Below are 22,968 nucleotides of genomic sequence, written 5' to 3' on the forward strand. Positions count from 1 at the left end.
TCAATGTCAGAGATGAAGACGTTAGGTGAGGAATTACAATAGACTAGAAGTGGTGAGGAGAACAAGAAGCAAGTAAGAAGATAAAACAACCAATTCGCAAAGCACACATGGGCTCAACTCCGACTGGAGTCAGTAACAGTTTCTTTTTCTTAAAGATTTTATTTATTTATTTGAGAGGGAGAGTGAGAGAGAGGGATCATGCACAGGGGGGAGGGGCAGAGGGAGACGCAGATTCCCCGCAGAGCCCTGGGACTCAATCCCAGGTCCCGGGGATCATGATCTGAGCCGAAGGCAGACAACCGACTGAGCCACCCAGGCTCCCCCAGTAACAGTTTCAGGGTGTAGTGAAGGGGCGGAAGCCCAGGGTGAGGTGAGCTACAGCTGAGCCCAACTGCAGGCCAATTAAATCAGAATTCCTGGGGGTGGGGCTGTTTTTCAAAGTGCTCACATTGGTCTGGTGTGCGGCTCTGGTTGAGCACCTGGGAGCTAGAGGCTCTCCCACCAACACAGCACCAGGAAGCCTTCAGTGAGTGGAGGCAGCGTTTTGGGGTTCAGGCTTTGCTGCACACCAAAGGCCCACATCCAAATGTTATAAAAGAGAGCTGGGATCTGCAGGGGTTTTTGCACTGACAGAAAGAGAATGAGAGATCAGTGAGCAATATCTGACGCGTCTTACTAGCTCTGAGGGCCAAAGTCAGCGGCAGTGGGTGTGTATCAAGCAGCTACTGGCTGCGCAGGGTTTCACAGTATATGAGACATGGACCCCTCCCCTTGGGTAATTTTCTATTGAACGGGGGCTCTCCCAAGCTAATGAGCAGGGCAGATGGGGCAAATCCCTTACTGAAGCCCTGGGAAAGTGTACTCATCGGAGAAACTGGTAGCGGTCTTTCTCAGTTCCATAGACTAGGTACGTTCATCTATCAGAAGCGGGATTGCAATTATGAAGCATTAAAGAAATGCTGTAAAAAAAGTTTAAATTTTAACTCTTAAACTTAAAAGGTAATAATAATTATTATAGTTGCCATTAATTGACCATTTACTGTGTGCCAAGGATACTTATTTCTAATTCTCATGCCAACTACATGAGGCAGGTATAACTATCCTCATTTTTAGCCAACGAAAAGAGTATTAGGGAGGTTAAGAAATTGTCCGTAAAACTAATGATGTAATGTATGGGGATTAACATAAGAATAAAATAAAATAAAATAAAAACTTAAAAAAAAAGAAAAAAAAAAAAAGAAATTGTCCGTAATCACAGCTAGAGAGTGGCAGAGTTCTGATTAAAACCCGGATGTGTTTGAAAGGTTCATTCTGTTACAATAGCTTGATTCTCCAAAGCAAAGCAGAAACAATATAAAGACAGCACCCATATGAAGGAAATAGTATTCTTTGTTTGTAGTTTCCAAATTGTTTACAGTAACCATATTTTATATGTTATAATCAAAAGTTATTTTGAAAGGGGGAAAAGTGAAGGGTGAAAAAAGAGGAATCAGAACTATTAGTTAGAACACTGTTACTAATTAGATGTTTTTTCTTAATTAAAAAGCACTGACATCCAGGAATAAATAAAAATGTGTTTGACTTTCCATAATTATAAATTCTATGGACTTATATTTCAAAGTAGGGGACCTGGAGGTGCAGTCCACATTTTCATATTAAGGTCTTTGCATTTGAGGGACAGACACCTCCTAAAGCTATTAAGTGATCAAACCTCACAAAAGAAGTGGCAGCCGTAATCCTGAGGCAATCCTTACTTAGCAAATTGTCTTCCTTCCTGCAGGATTTTAGCTTGTGTTGGGTCTTTATCTAAAGCATCTGCCCAAAACAGCTCAGCTCCTCTCTCTCGTTTGACTGTGGTCAGTGAGGTGAGAAATTACGAGGGGAAAAATTAGAATTTGGAAACAGGTACTGACAGACTTGTCATCTCACCAGAGAAGATGAATGAGGAGACAAGTAGGAACACAGCACGGGAGAAGCACAGGTAGGGCTGTGGAGCCAGGGAGAGAATTAGGGCTGGGGGAAATGTCCTCCCTGCAGGAGTGACTGAGTCAGTCCTGGGAAATTATAGATAATACTACCACTTTTAAAACCGGGTAGGTGCTGTGTTTCTTCGCTTCTCCCTCAATTCCCCATCCCCGGCAGCCGCTGAAAAGCCAAAGTCCCAGATAAGCACAAGGAATGCCTACCTCAGATGTTTTTCTCTATGGAAGCACAGGACTCGCTTATTAATCTGAAGCCGCTGAAGCTATTAATGCTCATTGTTACATGCACTTTTAACACAATTATATAAACTGTCAACTAAGTTTTTCAGACCATTTTTGCTGATGTTGGTTTTAAACACGAGCAATCAGTATTATCTACATCACGGGAAGAGACTTTAATAATATTTAATTAAAGGCCACACCAACAGCAAGCAGATCCCAGTTCTAATTCCTTTGTGTCTCTTCTATTTACATGAAACACATGGCTCTCTCTGTAGCTGGTGCTTAGAACAGCATTATTTCTGGTCTGATTGATTGTATCGGTCTTTCCCGTTATTTTTTACTTTTAGTCAGTTTTGTACTATTTTATTTTTAAAAATTGTTCTTGGAAGAATGAATGAATTGCAAAATACAGAACTGAAAAGAACAAATAAGGAGTTTAAAAAAAATCACTTATTCCAGCATCCAGAGATAATCACGGTTAATATTTTAGAACATTTCCTTAGAGTCTTTTTTGCTAATTATGTTTTAACAGCTGGATCTCTCCAAATTGTTGTCTTGCCTTTGTGTTTGGCTTAATATGTTGTATTTTTTTCCATATCAGTATAAACTCTGTCAGCATGATTTCAAGTGAAGTAGGTAGTATTCTCTAACATGGAACCATCAGAAGTTATTTCCCTTTTTTAAAATATGAAAGGCTAACCAATTGCTATCTTTTGCATTTAGAGCCCAGGAAGTCTCTACTTTTATATAACACATCTGGTAGAATTGCACACAAAATTGGCCTGTGGTTTTTTTTTTTTAAGATTTTATTTATTAATTCGAGAGAGAGAGAGAGCACAAGCAGGGGAGCAGCAGGGAGAGGGAGAAGCAGGCTCCTTGCTGAGCAGGGAGCCTGATGCGGGGCCCCATCCCAGGATCCCAGGATCATGACCTGAGCCAAAGGCAGATGCTTAACCAACTGAGCCACCCAGGAATCCCCAAACTTGGCCTGTGTTAATGCTGGAGTGCCGTCTACAACGGGGAGTATCATGTTTTATTCCCAAGCACAAAGAACCTGAGTGGCGGCAGGTGGCCTTCTGACCCCACTACCACATGCTCCCTTCCTCGTGCAAGGCAAGACCTACTGAGTTCTCATGGGTGGAAGGAATGGGTGGCTTTATTCCACCAGTAGGTAGAGTCCACCAGCAGGTTGCGGTCGTGGACAAGGGATCTAGAGGAACAAGCATTTTATAAAAACCTCCTGTGAGCAGGAGAGTGTTGAGTGCTGGAAACACAAAGATGAACGAGATGCTGTTTCTTCCTCATAAGGCCTGGCAATGTTGGCCTAATCCGTATGACTGGGGTTCACCTTCCCTTGCTCTGCACCCTGTCTTCATTCGGCCTGAGACCCTGACACCCTGCCAACCACTGGACAGCTTCCTCCCCGGAACCGTCAGCCCTCGCTGAAGGTCTGCTGTAAACGGACTGACCCCACAGTACTGGGAACGTGTGGTTGAGGCAGCACGCATGGCCTGAAATCCCTCTTGCCTCGTCCTGCCGGCGTCTCCATGCTCCGGTCAGCTTTTGCTTCCTTCCTACTGCCCGGGGTGCTGGGGTCTCAGCCTGCCTCATAGTCAAAGCTGCGGGACAATGAGGGCAGCCTTATGAAAAGAGGCCTCTTTCCCACCTTCTCACATATGTTCCTTGCCCTAGTAGCATCTTCTGCGGGCCCGTTACACACACCACATGGCAGTAAGCACTACAAGGGCAGATGGACGAGTCAAGACTGGACTCGGCTGTCGGGGCCCCGAGAATCTAGTTGAAAATATACACGACCATGCATAGGAAACAAAAGTAAGATCATGCCGACATGCCCCTCACTGACATTGTATGTCCCGAGGGGTCAAAGTAAGTAAAATATGAGTGCAGGGGAGATTGAAGAACTCCTGAGGAAGTGAATGATGAGTGAGGAGGACAGGCAGAGATGGGATTGGTGAGCTTCTGAAATTGAGACAGAGGCGAAGTGGCTTGGAGCAAAGCGTGTGCTGGAGGCATATGTGTGATGCCCAATGGCAAAGGGTATCAGATGGCATTATAATTACTCATCCCACAAGATTCAAGTACTGTTGGCCTTTTCTTAGTTTAGAATGTGCACAAGCGAGTCTATTAGCTTTTGTGCTGCTAAATGCTGAAGACTCTTACTACAGATACTTTGCATATTCCCTAAAAACAGTTCTTCCTGTTTCCCCCCACATGCTTAATTACACAATAGCAATTTGTGATTTTGTAAGATAAAATTGCTGACAAAAATCTGAAAAATGTGTGATGTTATGCTTATTTTCTCTTTCCTTGACTTGAGGGGTGAAATTTTTGAATGACAATTATGGCTGAGGTTGCTAGTTTTCTACCCCGGTATCTTTCTTCCTTAGTAACATGCTTTTTAGGGGGACATATTACCATGCAAAATAAATGACTCTATATTTCCTAGGAACTACCCTCTCCACTAGTCAGTTGTGACCATATGACTAAGTTCTGGGCAAAGAAATATAAGCAAAAGGACTCTACAGAAATTCTGGGAAGTCTCCTTAAAAGGCGAAGTGGATAAAAAGAAAAGGAAGAAGGTATAAAGGAGGGGTAGATGTTCCTTTGCCTTTCTCTCTCCTCTGCTTCCTGGAACTCAGAGATGATCGATGGGGATTCAGCAGCCATTCTGGGATATGAGGAATAGGGCCTCTTTCAAGGTGTGCCAGAGAAGAGAGCTAGAAGAAGCAGCCCACATCCCTGATGACTTTGGGGTGCTCCTGTACTAGTCCTAAATAGTATAACTCCAGACTTCTGTTAACTTGGAGAGAAATAAACTTCTGCCTTTTAAAATCCACTTTGTTTAGGCATTAATTTCATAAATATACATAGAGCATAATTCTCAAGAGCAGGGACAATGTTTACGCTACATGGTCCATGGTGGGTGTTAAACAGTTTGTGATGATGAAGAAATTAAAAGCAATGAAATAAAGTGGCTAGAACTGTGCACAGCTATTTTTATTTAAAGATTCTGTTGTTGATACCATCCAATGTATTTGTATGCTGATGTAATCAAGGAGGTTTGCATTGTTTAATAAAAATTCTTGACCTATTTAACATTTAAAAATTCCATTTTGTTTTGAGATGCAAGAAGCCTGTAACATTTATAAATGTCTTTAGGTTGGCTTCCATTGTGCTGTGAGGAATGTTTCAGTGATGGAGAGTGTGTGAGCTCTGGGAGTATCACCATGACTCAGGAAGGAAATGGTGGGATGATGTTAGGAAATCCATTCCACCAAAAGTGAAGGAAGATAGCCTCTCTGTGGAAGAGATTCAAAAGCCCAACGTTCAGCAAATCATGAAGGAAGTAGAGCTGGAAACCATGGTCTACCAACATGAATACAGTGAGAAAGCAAATGTTTGGCAACTAATGAATAATGAGCTAAAAGTGGGCAAGAGACTCAAAGTATCCCCAAAGGTGAAATATTTTGTTTAGGTAAACCCCTTTGTCTACTTTAGTCTTCTGAAAAAATTACAAAAATGTTTAACTCTGTGTTTCCCAACATCGGTTTTATATATCCCAGAAAGGATGCAAGGCTGATCTACCTGCTACTGGGAAATTTTTGTTGTTTCTTAAGTTCCTTTTTTGTTCTTTTGTACCTGCTTTGGATAGCTTTACTAACTTAGGATCTATAAAAACTAAGCTCAGGAATTAACTTCTAGTGAAAAAAAAAACTGCCATGAATGTAGAAGCTTTGGTGCTCAGAATGAAGAAAAGCCTCTTGAAATGAGCCATTTTTTCCAGTACAATTTATCTTTGGGCCAATATGAGTGAAATATAGACATAATTATGTGCAAACTAGGAAATAGCACACATATTTTTCATTTTTATTTGTTTCTTACGGTTCAGGAGAACCCTCTGCCTGCCCACTTCCATTATTCAGCATTCAACTTCTTCCAAAGAATGTCTAGAAAGGGACAGGCAATTCCCCAGTAGGTGACCAGCAGAGGCTTTGCTTTGACCCTGACCCAGCGCCACCTTTCTCTTTGCTATCTGTGATTTTTTTTTTTTAAAGAAGACTCTTTTATTTAAACTCCCAAGCGTACTGGACAATATACAGTAACTAAGGACCATGTCTTTAAATTAAATAAAATGTGGTACTGTTTAATTTTCTTGATGGCTTATGGAAAGGCAGTTGGCAGGAAGAACATGGACTTTGGAGGCAGAACTCCAATTCCATTTTTGCTGCTTTACTAGTTACGTCACTCTTTTCAGGTTTCTCACTCCTTCTGAGCTTTGGGTTTTTTTTTCCCCATTCTGAAAAATTGGCATAATAATAATATCTGTCAGGCTGTTGTCTAGCGCATAGTAGGTGCTTGACAATGTTAATTCCTTTTATTCTCACCCCCTCCACCACTCTTGTCATAATGTAACTAAATTGGACCATTGGGGTTTAAAATTTGATCTGACTAATTCCAACAATCTCATCTACAATGCTTACGCACGTGTTTAAAATGACCTCTGCACAAACCGATTTACCTAAATTTCTCTGCACCCTTCTTTCCCCTGTCCTCAGCTCTGGCCCCACTTTAAACTTATATATGTTCGGGCGCCTGGGTGGCTCAGTTGGTTAAGCGACTGCCTTCGGCTCAGGTCATGATCCTGGAGTCCCGGGATCGAGTCCCGCATCCGGCTCCCTGCTCAGCGGGGGGTCTGCTTCTCACTCTAACCCTCTTCCCTCTCGTGCTCTCTGTCTCTCATTCTCTCTCTCTCAAATAAATAAATAAAATCTTAAAAAAAAAAAAGCCAAAAAACTTATATATGTTCTTTTGGATTCCCACCCCCCCCCCACCCCGCCCCGCCCCACCCCAGTTCTGATAAGCTGGATGTTCTGTGGAAGCTGATTTGCAGGCCTCATTTGTGATGTCAGAAGCAGATTTCTAAATGAGGAAAAATAATAAGAACTCACTCGTGGTTACTAATCTTTTGTACCAGTGCACCCTGAAATAATTGTTCTGAAGACAGCTTATTGGTAAAGGGCTCAATTCCCTTCAAAGGTATACAGGGCAGTTCTAAATGTCAACTTACTTTGTGAGAGGAAATTCTTTCGCTGGCACCTTGCTGAAGCTAATTTGGTTTCTCTGTGTTTTGAAAGATATTATGTGACTTTTCTGCTAAAGACTCATTATAAATTCTACATGCTTTTCTTTTTTTTTTTTTAAAGAAGGCTGAGGGGTTAAAATTCATCTGGGAGGCCTTTTTCTAGTCCCAGGGGACGGGTAGTATATGTTGTTTTTACTTGGAATGTACTATTTCTTGACCACTAAATAAAGCTTAGAAGCCTCAAGCTAAGTTTTGCTTTTCTAGGAAAAAATTTTGTTCATTTAAAAAAAATAAAATCAGTAGTGGTGTTATTTCCTTAGAACTATCTATTTATAATATAAATCTTTTCAAGACAGTTGAAAGACATAAATATGAAAACTTACCCACTTTTTCTCTCATTATGACTAGAGGGAAAATTATCAAAAGAATCACTCAAAAGGAAATGCAATGTAATTCTATCACTTGTAAATTCACAAAATTTAGCCACATTGCCTCCCTCCCCAAGCATCTAAAAGTAATAATCATGGATGTGTTCATTTTTCTACAGGGAATTTCATTTTTAAATTGCTCTTTAACCCAAGAGGTCGATTCATAACCCCAGGGCATTCGTGAGTGGCTTCCTTACAGATGATACCATCTTGGATTTATTCACAGGAAGTAATCCTCTTGAGTGGCTCAGATGATTATTTTTTAAGTTTTCTTAAAGAAAGTCTTCCAGAATTCTTGTGAGATAGAAGTAAAGAAAATATTATCACTTTGCTGATAGGAAAGTCAAGGCTTAGAGATTTGTTCAAGGTCAAATAGAAAGTCATCGGGAGAGCCAGGAACTTGAATCTCAGAATCCTCACTTGTATTTTAGCTCTGTTAATGGACTTAATAACTTCCTGTACCCCTTGCGTCTGTAGAGTTTTGCATTTTAGGACCCTAGCAAAGATTTTTAAATTTAGAATGCTTACAAAAAAGACCATTCTGCATTCATAATTATTTATTTTTATCTTGCCTTTCAATATGAGAAAGTCATAGGGCTTAATTCTATAACCCAATTAGTGGCGTCCCTTTCATATAAGTTGCTTAGATTTTCACTATGCGTCTTTAAGTCTCTGTATTTTTTTGGCAGAGGAATATCCTAGTGGGCCCATACATCTGTGTCCTCAATCCGTATGGTACCAAAGTAAATTATATCCTGAGTTATTTGTAGCTCTAACAATATTTAGTCAATTTCCCTTCTCAGCAAACTTAAAAATTCATGCAAACCAAATTTATGCAAATCCATGTTTGTGATTTGGCTGTGGTCAGCCTCAGGAAGCAGAATCCCGTATAACTGCCACGTAGGTTGTGATTTAAACCTGAGGTTTTATGAGAGCAGTGCAACATGCGTGGTGGCATCTCCAGTGATATTTAAAGGTGCAGGGATAGTAAAAGATGACACTGGGCAGATTCCCATAAACATCACGCATAATTCATGGTAAATCAGTACACGTCTGATCATAGTAACGTACAGGATTTTCTGGCAATCCCTTCCTTTCCTTTTTAATTTGATAACCTGCGTCCTGAAAGAAGAAGGGAATGCTGTGGATGGTCACTGCAAAGCCAGGGAAAGTCACAGGGAAAAAAAATGCCTAAAGATCACCTTGAGTCAGAATAAGGCAACCACTAAAATGACATTTATAAAAACAAAATATCAATGGGGAAAAGTAAGTGTGGCTTAATGTTACATAAAGAAGCAGATACAAAACAATGCATACTGACTGCAACTCTGCAGAAAATGGAAATTATGCTTGTGACCATGCAAAAAAAATGAGAGAGTATGCACAATGAAGAGTCCTTGGGAGCAGGGTGATACTTTCTACTTTGTCCAAAGTTTCCGAAGGAGGTTTGGTATCTTCGTGATGAGCACAGTAAGCAGGGAGAAGGGACCCCGAGGGTGACCATCAGCCCTCCGGCGCTAAGAGGTAAGGGTCCAAAAGGGAGACTGGAGCGCTGCTTTTGGGAGGATGCAGGGATCACGAGGAGCTCAGAGGGGCAGAGGTGTTTTGGGTGAAAGTCCGAAGGGGTGGCAGACTCTCAATCCTCAGACCACTTTTCCAAATGGGCATGCAAAGAAACTGGAGATCTTCCAGCGACCTGGGATAAACTAGCTCTCCTGAATTTCAGCCCGAGAAGAAAGGTCAGCCCCTGTAGGGCAGCTGTCCGGGTGACATTTTCAGAGCATGGCAATCTACTCCCTTAACAGAAAGTTATTCAACAAACGCTAAAGTGGTGAACTTTCTGGTTTTGTTCCGAGCATGGAATTTTTCAAATGTGGTGAGCACGGAGGTAAGTCTAGACACAAAATAAGGATTTAACTGATCATGAGAAGCACTTCAGATACAAGGACTTGAAACACATGTAGCAACCCAAATGCAGTATGTGCCTTTTACTGGTTCCTTTACAAGACTGGCTGGTCCCCTGGCTGCGTCATTCAGCACAGTGCAGTGGCCCATTTGCCCCAGAGGTGGGCATTTCTACTAGGACTGGGCAACTGCCCCTTTTCATAGGTTTGCTTTCGGGTATGTGTGTTTATGGCTACGTATTCACACATTCTCTATCTCTCAGTCATACACATACATATATATATATATATATGCTCAAGAATGCTTTTTTTTGAAGGGAGAATATTTCTTTTCCAATGTACCCATCTTAAATTATTTATGCTTTTCTTTAACACATACATCTTTCCTTTACAAATAGAAAGGCTTTCTCAGATTCTACCATGTTACATTATTTTTCCAAGCACGGACAAGATAGTATTGTTACTAATCTATCTAGCTAATGTCTCCCTAAATAGTCAGGAAAGCATGATGGAAAGATAAGCTAACTGTGAACTCCTCGGACCCAGGGCTGCACGTACTGCGGCAACGGCCTAGCTCCTTGAGGTTGCGCCATGAAGCAGACCTGTGTAGAACTCTCTATGCCTTAGTGTGCATTCTGAAATGGGGATAACAGTACCTACATCATGGAGTTGTTGGGAGGATTAAATGAGTTAATATGTATATAAAGTGTTTGCAACAGGGTGTAGTATATAGTAAATGCTACGTGTTTATCATTAATCTTTTAATAAAAATGGTCTAAGATTAGACAAAGATCAGGTTACTAAGATGTACCTCTTGGTCTCCATCATTTACACTTCCTTTTTGTAACAACCAGGGTCACAGGATTGATTACTGTGTAGGTTCACTTTAATAAATGAGGCTAGGAGGGAATATTTGAAATGTTAGGGACATTCGGATAAAGGACTTAAGATACCTGTCTTAACTCCCTTTCTTTTGTAGGGCTAGGATATGAAAGTTTCATGTCTCTACTAAAATCATAACTGATCCTTTCTTGACCCCACAATTCGAATAATCTAAAACAGTGCTTCTCCAACTACAGTGTGCATAGAAATCCCCTGGAAAGCTTGTTAAAACAGATTTCTGGGTTCCATTCTCAGAAACGCTGATTCAGTCTGGGACTCAGAGTATAAATTGTTAACAAGCTCCACGTGATGCTGATGCTGCTTATCCGTGAACCTCTCTTTGAGTAGCTGGGCTCCAAAAAACATCTTTGCCCATGGTTCCTAAATCCCAAGTCCTGTCGTGGGAACACACTGAATGCTAGGAAGACTCTGGAACTCTTTCAGGACCATGACTAGGGAAATGATGCACATCGTAGCGTCCCAAATGCTCCCTGGAAGTACTCGGTTCCAGACCAGCTCAGAACTGGCACTGTCAATGCCTACTGATGGAAGGTCCGCACTATACTGTTGGCTTCTTAAGGGCCATGAATATGTTTATGTCATCTCTGTGTCCCAGCATCTGGCGAACACCTAGCTAGAAATACACTGCCAGGAAGTTTCTGTGAAATAAATGAGTGAACTGAAAGGTTAGATTATTTCTACTGAAATTTGTATATATTTTAAAGCAGCATCCCATGTATCTTCCCCCAGAAGTTATTTTATTAAGTTACCTCATAATAGAGAAGAATAAAAGACAGTTTAATTTTGCTCATATAGTTTATCTTAGAACCAATTTTTAAACATATGATTCCCTGTTAATTGTCTCCCATGAATACTGAAAGTTAAATGTCGCCAACATCCCCCGAGCTGGTTCTGCTCTGCTCCCCTGCCTATCACACGGGGGGAAGGGACCTTGGGAAGAGGGTAGAATCAAGCCCCCAATTTTTTAGAACAACAAAAGGTATAAATGTACAAAACACGATTTAACATTTTTCCCTACAACAAAGCCCCAGAAAATACATAGCAAAATTGTTTAGATATCAAATTTCTATAAACAAAAGATTCTGAGGTTTTTCTGTTTCTCCATTTGCTCCCTCTTCTCTTCAGGAACAGGCTTTACTTTTGCTTTTCATTTTTTTCCCTCTTTCATGCCCCCGCCCCCCACATTTTTAGGCCTTAAGAAGTCCTCGTCTATGGAGCCAAGAGAAACCTGTGCTTTCTCTCTCTCCTCTCTTAGCATTTGGATTCACAAAGGGGAAAGCCTCAGTTGGAACCACAAGGTGGCCTCCTTCCCTCCAATCTACACCCGTTCACTCCTGTGGGAGATATCAGAAGATCTGTGATACCGATGATATACATATACACATATACAGGGCAAAGGCAAAAAGGGAGGAAGAACATTACACACTTGGGATGCTTCAAGTTGTTCAGTATGAATGGGGCGTGGAGTGGAGGTGGCAATGAGTGAGCATAACGGGGTAGTCAGGGGCCAAACTGCATATGGCCTGGAAGTCCAACTGAAGAGTTTGCATTAATTACTTGGGAGACAGTGAGAAGCATCGGTTCTCTCCAGTCTTGGGTGCCCACCACCTACGGGCCGCACTAAGCCAAACAGCGTTGGAGTCCATGGGGCATGTCTTGGATGGCTACTGTGGTTCATAGACCCACAGAGGGATGATTTTAAATCAAGTTACTCGGAGTTTGGGTGGAAGGATAAGACTGCTCATTCTTTTAGTGAAAAACAAATAGTTTCCTTTTTCATAAAAGTAAAGTTTCCAAGGTTTTCCATCTTTAGCATAAAATTGAAGAGTAAGCCTGTTCATGAGCTTCAATTTGTTTTATTCTGTACTAAACAACTTGATTAAAAAAATCCATCAACTGATGCACCATCACTCGGTAATTTTTTTTTCAGAAACGATTCCCATAGTTCACCAAAATTAATGCATCAATTTTGGGGGCACATCTGAAGTTTAAAAATAAAAGCTGGAGTCTAGGGAAGTGATAATTGGACAACCTTTGACTGGAAGAAAATGACTTCCATGCTTAGTGTTTTTCTACAATAAGAATTCATTAATTATCCACAAATTATACAAATGAGATAATTTTGTTAGAAAAAAAGTGATGAATGAATGTTTTTTTCTATTCAGAACATCCAACACAAAGCCGAGATGGTACATTCTCTCACCATTTCTTTAATAAGTCACTTATTCATATATTTCAAGAATGAGATCATTTGGCCAAAAAAAAGTTACTATGGTGAGGAATAAATAACAATTGTATTGAATGATCATTTGTGTATGCCTGTGTTCTTCCTAGATCACGAGATAGGAAGGAAGTGGTACTCACTATGATTGGGGGTAGACCATGTTAAAAATTAATGACTTAAAATGGAAATGACAGAATTGCAGAGCTGTTTTGGAGAAAGGGAAGGAAGCAGTGGAGCATTAAAAAAAAAAAAGCAGGTTTGCAAGAACTGCATTTCTGTCAAAGCTTATATATGCAGTGTCCGAATAAGAGCCACATTCCAGAGACGGGGATCAGAGAGTGGGGCTGAGCAGAAAGGAAAAGACAGGGTACCATCGGAAGGCCTGGATGGGAGAGAAACAAAAGCACCAGCACAGAAATGACAAGGTCGGGGCAATGGCAGAGCACAGGCACCCGGGTCCAAAGTCAGAAGAGGAGGAAGAGAAAGTTAAGCTCTTAACTCTCTCTGCTGTTTTAAGTTATCAAAATAAGAAAGGTGGAAATCAGAGGGGGAGACGAACCGTGAGAGACTATGGACTCCGAGAAACACACTGAGGGTTCTAGAGGGGAGGGGGTGTGGGGATGGGTGAGCCCGGTAATGGGTATTAAGGAGGGCACGTACTGAATGGAGCACTGGGTGCTATACGCAAACAGTGAATCATGGAACACTACATCAAAAACTAATGATGTACTGTATGGTGACTAACATAACATAATAAAATTAAATTAAAAAAAAGAAAAAAACTTTTTTTTTGGTCTGGTCTGTTTGTTCCTTTGTTATCTTTATTTATCAAATTTTGAATATGTAACATAAATCATTTCAGCATAAATATTTCCACCCACATCTGGTTTTCCAAGCCATTATGCCAACAGCCGCTGATCCTCCCAGTAATCAGTGAGTTCACCTGTGGGGTTCGCTAGGCCAAGATGCTGGCAGCGCCTCTCAAAGTGGACGGACTGCAAAGCTACGTGTGGCACCCTGGACATGGTCCACAATCCGCGCCACCAGCTCAGAGGGCGATGATAAACTGATCCAGGTGGAGAAGACCCCACCGGAGCTGGAGAAATTGAATGCTGCAGCATGGAGGGAACATTTTGCTAATCTTGTTAGGAGTGTCTTAGGATGCAGATTCCACTTTTAAAATCTTGAATGCTGGTACACGGATATATACTAGGAAGTTGTCACAAAGTTGTGAGAAACTCTTTATGAAGTAGGAAGCATCTCATATAAACATCCTCTCACAAAGATCAGACAAGTTTAATGGATTAAAAACCGTGCACTTGAAATACACACTTCTCTCGAGTGATTTTTCTGGCTTGCCTGATATATTTAGCTGACCAGCAGGAGGGAACATAGAAGAAAGGATAAGGAGCTTAATTTAGGAATGCAGTTATCGGGATAGATGAATGACCCCAAGACTGGGGGCTGCACACCTGACTTCTAATATTTCCTATGATATAAAATAACCTGGTGACACGGTCAAGCTACCTCCCTACTCTGAAACTCATTTAACTTATTTTGATGGAAAGAGACCAATATAATTAAATTTCTTAGCAGTAGCACCCTTTCATTGAACGAAGCCTGTCTGTACACCTAGCGGCTGACTTGCTCTCTAAGGGGCGCGCCTCATCATAGACAGTGTTGCCCCCCAGCCCCCCATTCACAGTGTCCAGAATGGGTCCCGCAGAGCACCGTCTGAAAGCCACAGGATTCGATTATCTAAAGTTCCTAACAGCTCTGATGTCTATGGTTCTCCTACGGATCAGATGAACCTACTTAAAACACCACCAAAAACCCAAAACAAAACCAGAAACAAGCCAGTAAAAGCACAATATAAATCTTCCACAGCGAAAGGCTGAATGGTTTCTTTTCAAGTTGTATTCCAAACGGCTGAGTCTGCTTTAAATATTACCATCTCTGGCTGTTATTTTCATATATCACATCATTTTTACACTCAGCATGTCAGCTCATGTCATTTCAATTTCGCATTTATTTTCTCACTGACTAAACATGCTGCCAGCACTTTTCCCCATTAGATTCGAAAGAAAAAAGGGGCTATTTGAATATAACCGAACATCTGTATTTTTCCAACTTGAAAGTCCAGTTTTTCATCTCACGTCACATGTAATGAACATAGGCTGCACATCAATACTTTAAAATAAAGATATGTGGTGCATACATATTTCTTGAACTTGAGGTGGTAATTCATGGTCTCTCTCTTGGTGATTATAGTTTTTAACCGACCCCTGTGATTTTCATGACTGTTTAGAAAACTGGGAAAGATGAAAGCTGGTGCTTGCTATTCACCAATGCTGGTTACTTGTTTACTCACTGAGATGCAAGCAAACGGGGCAAGAAAAGGTAGTAAAAGTCCTGCATAGGCAGAAATATCAGGTTCAGAGGGGCTGGTTAATTTTCCCCAGGGAACAACACTATCATGTGACCATACATGTTTTCATTCAGATTTAATTCAGATTCTTGTCTGTGAAAGCCTTGCTCTTACCACCATGGAAGGACTCTGTTATATCCAATGTCCAATGCTTGCCATGGCAGAGGGGCCAGCACTGCTGAAAATGCACCAGCCTAGGGCACCTGCACGGCATCTTCCAGAAGGCGTGTACAGTATTCGTACTAGTAACGCAGCAGGAAGAAGCAAAGTGAAAATGCGATGCTACAACCGGCTGGACATTCGGGAAGCAGGAGCTGCTGGTGAAAGAACATGAGACAAGGCAGAGGTGGCCCGGACAGGGCTCTCCAGGGGGGCATCCCCATTTGAACCTCACAACAGACATCTGAGCCAGATGGTGTTATTCCATTTTATAGATGAAGAAACGGCGACTCAGAGAACTTCAATTTCTCACTCTAGTGTCTTCTGCTTCATAAGCAGCGGAGCGGAGATTAGAAAGTAGGAGGACGGCCTCCTACTTCAGGTCTCTCTTGCTTGTCTCTGGGTCACTCTGTAGGGAGTGACTGTCTAGACCTTCTGGCCTTCTACCTTCACTTCTCCGTAACGCGTCCGAAGACTACAAAATGAAGCAAGTAGGTCTACCCTTTTTGCTTTTCCTAGAGTCAGAGGTGAGACTTAGGTGAATTGGTACTACTGGATTGAAATGCATGAAGTTAAACAAACACAGATAAACTCACCATCGTGAGTTTACAAGGAAAAGATAAAGATATTCCCCTTGTTGTGCCTCCTCCACCCCCGCCAAATTACCAGTAACTCAGAACTATTTTTATATTGCTTGACAAAATTAGGAAATATTTAGCAATAAAACGCAGGGTGAGCATGCCCCTATTGCAGTAATTTTTCTACTCAACCTAGGGGAAAAACTTGTCCCCTTCCTTGTACAGTATTTATGATGATAAATCGCTTTGCAGCTGAGACGGCACTGCTTGGACCACAGTAGTGAATCTTTTGTTTACTACAATGCTGATTTCAGAGAGACAGCAGATTTGAATGGCTTCGGTCTCTCTCATCACAAGTAAGTATGTCTTATTTTCATTGAATCATTTCTCATCTATCAGTCTTGCCCAGGGAAAACGCTAAAAAGCCTGTGTCTGCTCTGAGAGGAATGAGGGCAACTGCAACTGCTTCGTCCTTTCAGTGTCTTGGAGTATTCTGCTTCGGAATCTCCAGGCTGACCAGATGGTCTCTCTTCTGTAACTCTAGAGGGGTTTCTGTTCTTGCTGACCAATACTGTCACTAAGAAGATACTCCAGGAGAGTATTATACATGATACCAAGAGACAGGGTCTCATGCTTTATAAATCCCCTCAGAGGTAAATAGGATCCGAATTATATTTAAATTTAAGTCACTATATTGATATGGCAAAGAAAGCACTGGCCAGATGGTGCTGAGTACAAAGCAGTGACATATAACATCCCCATCCCTTTACTATTTATGAGTCCAAGACTCGTGTCGTCTGCTTAGATGGTGATATGACCACACTATCTGTTAATACCAGAGGGAAGTCGAGTATCCTTTCCCGCTCATCTGTTTTTCTCATTCTTCCATTTTCATTTCATGATGGCCCGTATCTTCCTCTTTAGGATTCATTCCCACAATGGCCACTAGGATAGAATTGCTATCCCACTCAAATGCCTCTGTGTTATTGAAAACACAAGGGGGTGGCTATACTTGGTTTCTTCTTTTCCTTTAGAGAAAAATCACAGAAATTCTAGTTTCCATTGCTTTCTGTTCAGCCTTCTATGAATTTAAAAGGACACTCTCAGAAAGGTCTTGGGCTTAAGAAAGGCATGTGTTGTTTCTCTCCTTGGTGCTTTTCATGCCTCCTCCCTGAGGAGGCTTTGTAGGGAAGGGAAGAGGAACTGGATGTTAACAACCTTTTAGCTCTAATTCTATATACATTTACTTTGAAGCCATTCCTCTCCTAACAGAGCCACAGGGGCCAAGAGGGAAGTAAACAGTTAAGGAGTGTTTATGGAAAAGGTTATCCCTGTGGGGGTTCAATAAATAAATAGCGGCCAATTATGATACTTCCAGTATATGATTATTTTATATAATTAGAACACTGGAGCAAAACAGCTGAAGACCCACCTATGGGATGACCACTAATGGGCAACTGTAGGGAGCTATGTGGAATCATAGAAGGAGCACTGGACCGAATGTCAGGAGGGAAGGCTGGCTTCCAGGGCTCTCTCTGTACCTAACCAGGACTCAGGGCAACTCGATTCACCTTTCTAGACCTCAATATTCCTCTTTGCTAAATTGTGATTGTGGGGTAGTAGGGACTGAATGTTTGTGTCCCTTCCCCACAAATTCATATGTTGAAGCCTTAACCCCCAGTGTGACTGTATTTGGAGATAGGGCCTGCAAGAAGGTGGTAAAGGTTAAATGAGTCAGTAAGGGTAGAGCCCTAATGAGAGGAAGTGACTCCAGAGCTCTTTCTCCTTGCATATGAGAACACAGTGAGAAGCTGGCCATCTACAAGCCCAGAAGAGAGCTTTCATCAGAAACCGGCCATACCAGCACCTTGATCTTGGACCTCCCAGCCTCCAGAACTAAGAGAAATGTCTGTTGTTTAAGCCATCCAGTCTATGATAGTTCATATGGTGGGCATAACAGACCAATACAGTGGTTAGGACTCGCTAATTAAAAATGGCATAATGATTTACAGTTTATAAAGTACTTTTACAGATTTTATCCTCTCAGGAAAAACTCTAGGAGATGGTAAGAGCAGAATATTATTTTACAAAAAGAAATACCTCAGACTGATTCAAGATCACAAGGGCACTGAGTAGAATTTAGTCAAACTACAAATCTGGGTCTTAAAAGGCACCGCTGGGTATAAATGGCTGTGGTTTTCTTGTTTTCAAACATTTTGTTGGATGTCTATGAATTCCAGTTTTTAGATTTCCAGGTAATGCTTAGTTGAAGAATGTCGAATTTATCACAAGTCAGGTATATTTTTTTCCCTTCAGAACTACAATAATTGTTTCCTTTGACCCAGTGGTTCTCAAAATGTGACCTAGGACCAGCAGTGGGAGCTAAGGACTTAGAAATGCAAATTCTCGGGCCCTACCCCTGACCTATAGAATCAGAAATTCTGGGGGTGGCCCCCCCCCCGCCCTTAACCTATGTTCTGACAAGCCCTCCAGGGGATTCTGAGGCTGCTAGGATTTGAGAACCACTGCTCTGATCTCTGTACACTTGTTCCCCTTGTAACTGGCTGACATTTGACATTTCCCCACCTTACTGCACTGGAGGATATGCAGCTGCAACTCTGCGTCCTATAACCAACTGGATTCATGACATACTGTTAAAACCACTTTTGAAATGTTTGAACCTGTGAGTGTATCCTTGATCTAATTATAATATTCCATAATTTTGTGTTACCCTTTGTTAACATACATCCGTTAAGCTAACTTGGAATTTGAAAACATTTTAGAAGAAAGGTCATCTTGGTCCAGCATATCATAACTTGATACTAAGTTGACTCTATTCTAATTAAAAATAGTAATTTAAAATAGAATGAATTTATTATTTAAAGTAGAAAATGTTTTTAATCCCTTACTCAAGGTACTTGACCATCTACTCCCTGACTCCCATCCTTAAAATCTCAGTAACTTCGAAAAGAAATTCATTTGTACATGAAATCTATTCCTAAACAATATCCACCCCTCCCTCCAATCAGGAAAGAACATTTTAATGAATAATAAAAATGATCTGAAATATATATTTAAAATTTCTCTTTTAATATTTGTTCTGGAAAGCCAAACACACAATTTATTAATTATATACATGTGTTATAATTATATAACATATTCTATAAATAATGAAATATATATATATTGTGTCAAACGTCTGGGGTTTAGAGGCATTAAGATTTTAATCTAATATGCTTCCTTTGATAGCTTTCCTATGCTTGAAGTTTGAAAACTCTAGGGATTTCTGGTGGAAAATATGGACTCCAATGCCAATGTCATACATCTATATTTAAATGACTATATATGGGTGTGTATATGTGTGATTATACCTGGCACCTGTTACTTTAGGACAGGTGAATTCTGTCTAGAGAATTCTGTGAACATTTTCATATGAATTTCAAATAAATTTTGCAAATAACATTTGACAAAGAGAGAAGCACAATATTGCCTTTGAAGAATAAAACCTTACACATTTCCAAAATCACTTTTTCTCAGGTAGAAATAACATAGAAATCACCTTTAACCCCCTTGAATGGAGCGGCCAGGGAGAACAAAATCCACATACTCTGTGCTGCTTCTGTTATTAGTTTGCTTATATAAGCAAAACTGTGAGCTTTCTGTGGGAGTACAAGTCTTGCAAGTCACACGACTGATAAAACAGCATATAGCTTGCACAGCATTTGTAGAACGACAGTTTCTGAATGACAGATTTAATGAGATTAGTAGACTTCTGCCCAGCACAGCACTCCAACTATTTTATTTATCTTCTCTAGATTTTCTTTTGGCAGCACTTACTGAAAAAGCTATTTGCAATTATATGAAGATTGACTAACAAATATCTACCACGTTTCTAAAAAGATACGGAAAGAATAAACTGAACATAAAGATTCCTCCCCAAACATATAATATCTATGAAATGAAGCAATAGCAAACGAATGTGTTTTACACACATAAACACATACACACTTTTAATGACGCTCTCTTAAGCGTACAAAGAATTTTTTGTAGTATTATCAAGACTAATTAGAGTCTTATCCTAAATATTTTACTTCGAGGTATCAACACTGTCATTGTTTCAACCTAGGATTTGATCACAACATCATCAGCAGGTAAACCTTCCCCAAAAGGAAGGACTAGTCTTACTGCCAACAGCAAATGCGAAAGCCAACTCATATTCATAATGACTCGTCTTTTAAAATGTGTTTTGACATGAATGACTCAGCAAAGCTCGGTCACTGCCAACTGATGCAGTGACCCTGGGGGAAACATGATTAACTACAGAGGCAAACAATGACTGGGCAAGTCAAATCCTCCCTCCTTTGATCCAGGTAAGAAAAGCATTACTTTCTGAAACAGAAGGAAAGTTGGTTCTCTTAGCAGTTAATAAAATGTGTTTGGGGACAACAACATAAATGTTGTGCAAGCTACCATGAGAGAAAAAGAACAATGACTCCCTTGGGCTTTCCATTCCAAAGATCTCAACGTATACTTTTATGGTTTTCTCTATCCCAAAACTTAGTTAAAACAAACAAAAAAAGCTTTAGGGAAAAAAAAAAAAAAAGCAAGCAGCCTTTGAGGGTAGGATGATACTAAGAAAGTGCAAAAAAGAATAAACGTTTAACTTCTACACGATTAAGGAAGAAATAAAAAAAAAACTTACTTTTCCTTTTAATAGAGAAATGGATAGGTATGTGTGTTCTCATAATATACTCAATTGTATTTTACTAGTTCATTCACTGGGTGGGTCCCGTCCTTGATTGAGAATGCCAGTCTAGGGATAGGATCTGTGGGAGATGGAGATTTGTGCCCCAAGTAATTAATCTGGCATAGTTAAAATGATAGCTAAGAGCCCAGCAGGGCACTTGAGCTCTAGCTCCACTGATCTCATTAACCAAACTGACAATTTGGCGTTAAGCAGAAATACAGGGCCAAATTCCTCGCCAACCTCTGCCCCCCGCCCCCCAATTTACTCAGGAGCAGGAGAGTGAAGATAAGGCAAGTAAAAAGAATTCAAAGGCAGTTTGAGTGGATACTGTAAGACAACCAATTTTCTACCTCTGGGGAGGTGTTTTGTTTGGTGAGTTCTCCCCCAGAAGACCACTTCAGTTACCCTCAGTTATTCTAGACCTAAGAAGCAAGTCTCTAACTCCTCTTTTTTCTGATTGCTCTCTTCTGATGGTCATTTTTCTTTTTCCTTTTTTTTTTCAGAAATAAACACAATGGCTCCTTTAATGCAATCATCACGATGCAAAACAAACGATTACGAGATTGTTCAAATTCCACTTGCCTTTCTGCAACTTGCTGACTGCTTTCTTTCTAACCTCTTCATCTACGCAGACTCCTTTGAATTATTTCTCAGTCTCTACCTGAGCTTACATCACCCTCAGAATCGGTGCCACTTACACCTTAAATAGGTGTGCAGTTATCTTGTCTCCTTGATAATTAACAAAGACGTTGAGGGCCAATGCCAATTCAGTGGCATTAGTTGGATACCTTCCATTACCTGATATCATTGTTTATGGTCTATTAAGCAGTTTTCATTTCACCTTATGGGCCCATATAAAATCCAAGCTAGCTGTTTCTCAAATTACAGGCAGTATTAAAGAGTATTAAGTAGCTTCTTCTTTTTATATTTTTAAAATAGTCTTTAAATTTATTGCAGATATTCTGATAGTAAATTGGGCAATATATATGTTTTTAGCTTCTCAGTTTTTTTAGTCTTTTACCCACCTCCCCTTAAAGCATACTCATTGTTTAACACTAACGGTAGCTTTCTCATTTTCAAAATAACTTACTTTTTGATTCTTGTTTAAATTTTTTTCTAACCAAATTATCACTGTATTGATTCATTTTTCACTGGGGAATGTAGTTTTCCAAAAGTTCTCTGATCTTGTTCTGCTTTATTTTTCATCGTTCTTACATACAGAACATGCATGTTGACAGCATGCAGAAGTCAGTGGGTCTGAGGGATCATACAGGGAGGCTTGGTGACTCTCAAAATCTATCTTGTTATGCAGGCCTCCGCTGGACAGGCTAATAATGCAGCCACCAGGGCACGGCTGAACACTCAAAGGGCTTCAGCTGTCAAAGGTCTACAGTGTGGGCGCCTGGGTGGCTCAGTCATTAAGCGTCTGCCTTCGGCTCAGGTCATGATCCCAGGGTCCTGGGATCGAGTCCCACATCGGGCTCCCTGCTCGGCGGGAAGCCTGCTTCCCCCTCTCCCACTCCCCTTGCTTGTGTTCCTGCTCTCGCTATGTCTCTCTCTGTCAAATAAATAAATAAAATCTTAAAAAAAAAAAGGTCTACAGTGCGACAGTAGAAAATGTATGGAAGCGTTCACTTACCTGCTTGTGATCAACAATTATTTCGAGGTCTTCATCACTGCTTAGTTTTCCATATCCTTTTTCTTTACTTTTCTTGTGAAAGAATAATTTTAAATGATCATTTAGTTTCTTTCCATTAATAAGGTTAACTCCCACTTAATACTTTTTAAAGATTAAAGTCTTTACTTAGCCTTGTTCACTAGTCATAATACATCATTCTCTATGTCAGTCTCTCACGGACAACAGCAAAATTTTTGTTATTAAATTATGGGCTTATAAGGAACTCATCAAGTATTTCTGCTTAGCCTCTCCCATCCAAATTATACCTTTAATCCTTTTCTGAATATTGTTATGCTTTTTTTCAATTTTGTAGTTTCAAAACAGATTCTTTAATACTTTGAGAGAGATAGACAATTCCCTTAAGAGTCCCAGCCCATTTTTCTTAAAGACTGAAACTGCATTTAGTAATTATAGTATACTTAAGACTTCAACTATTAAATGTTTATTTTAATCCCTTTTATATTTTAAAGAATAAGACAAGCATTATACAACTCAGATAATGAATCTTCAGATTTTCTACATTTGCTTATAAATCCGATGAAAACTAACACTGGAAAAAACAACTCAAATCATTTTTAAAAGATGAGTAAAATAATTTTCAAAATTAGGTA

The 22,968-nt window shown here is 40.4% G+C and overlaps 1 protein-coding gene across 10 annotated transcripts in view; it reads right to left on the minus strand.

The window, feature by feature from the left end:
- Window positions 1–22,968, minus strand: part of PEX5L (peroxisomal biogenesis factor 5 like) — a 223,784-nt gene that overhangs the window by 143,566 nt on the left and 57,250 nt on the right. For 6 of the 10 annotated variants that reach the window (XM_081829943.1, XM_081829975.1, XM_081829999.1 and 3 more), the window contains exon 2: window positions 22,319–22,390. The exons of the other annotated variants lie outside the window; for them this stretch is intronic. In XM_081829943.1, coding sequence (XP_081686069.1) covers window positions 22,319–22,390 — 72 coding nt within the window. The remainder of the gene's footprint in view (window positions 1–22,318; window positions 22,391–22,968) is intronic. 10 annotated transcript variants of the gene reach the window in all.

Source organism: Leptonychotes weddellii, chromosome 1 (genome assembly GCF_054177405.1).
Source record: "Leptonychotes weddellii isolate Sample4059 chromosome 1, ASM5417740v2, whole genome shotgun sequence".
NCBI lineage: Eukaryota > Metazoa > Chordata > Mammalia > Carnivora > Phocidae > Leptonychotes > Leptonychotes weddellii.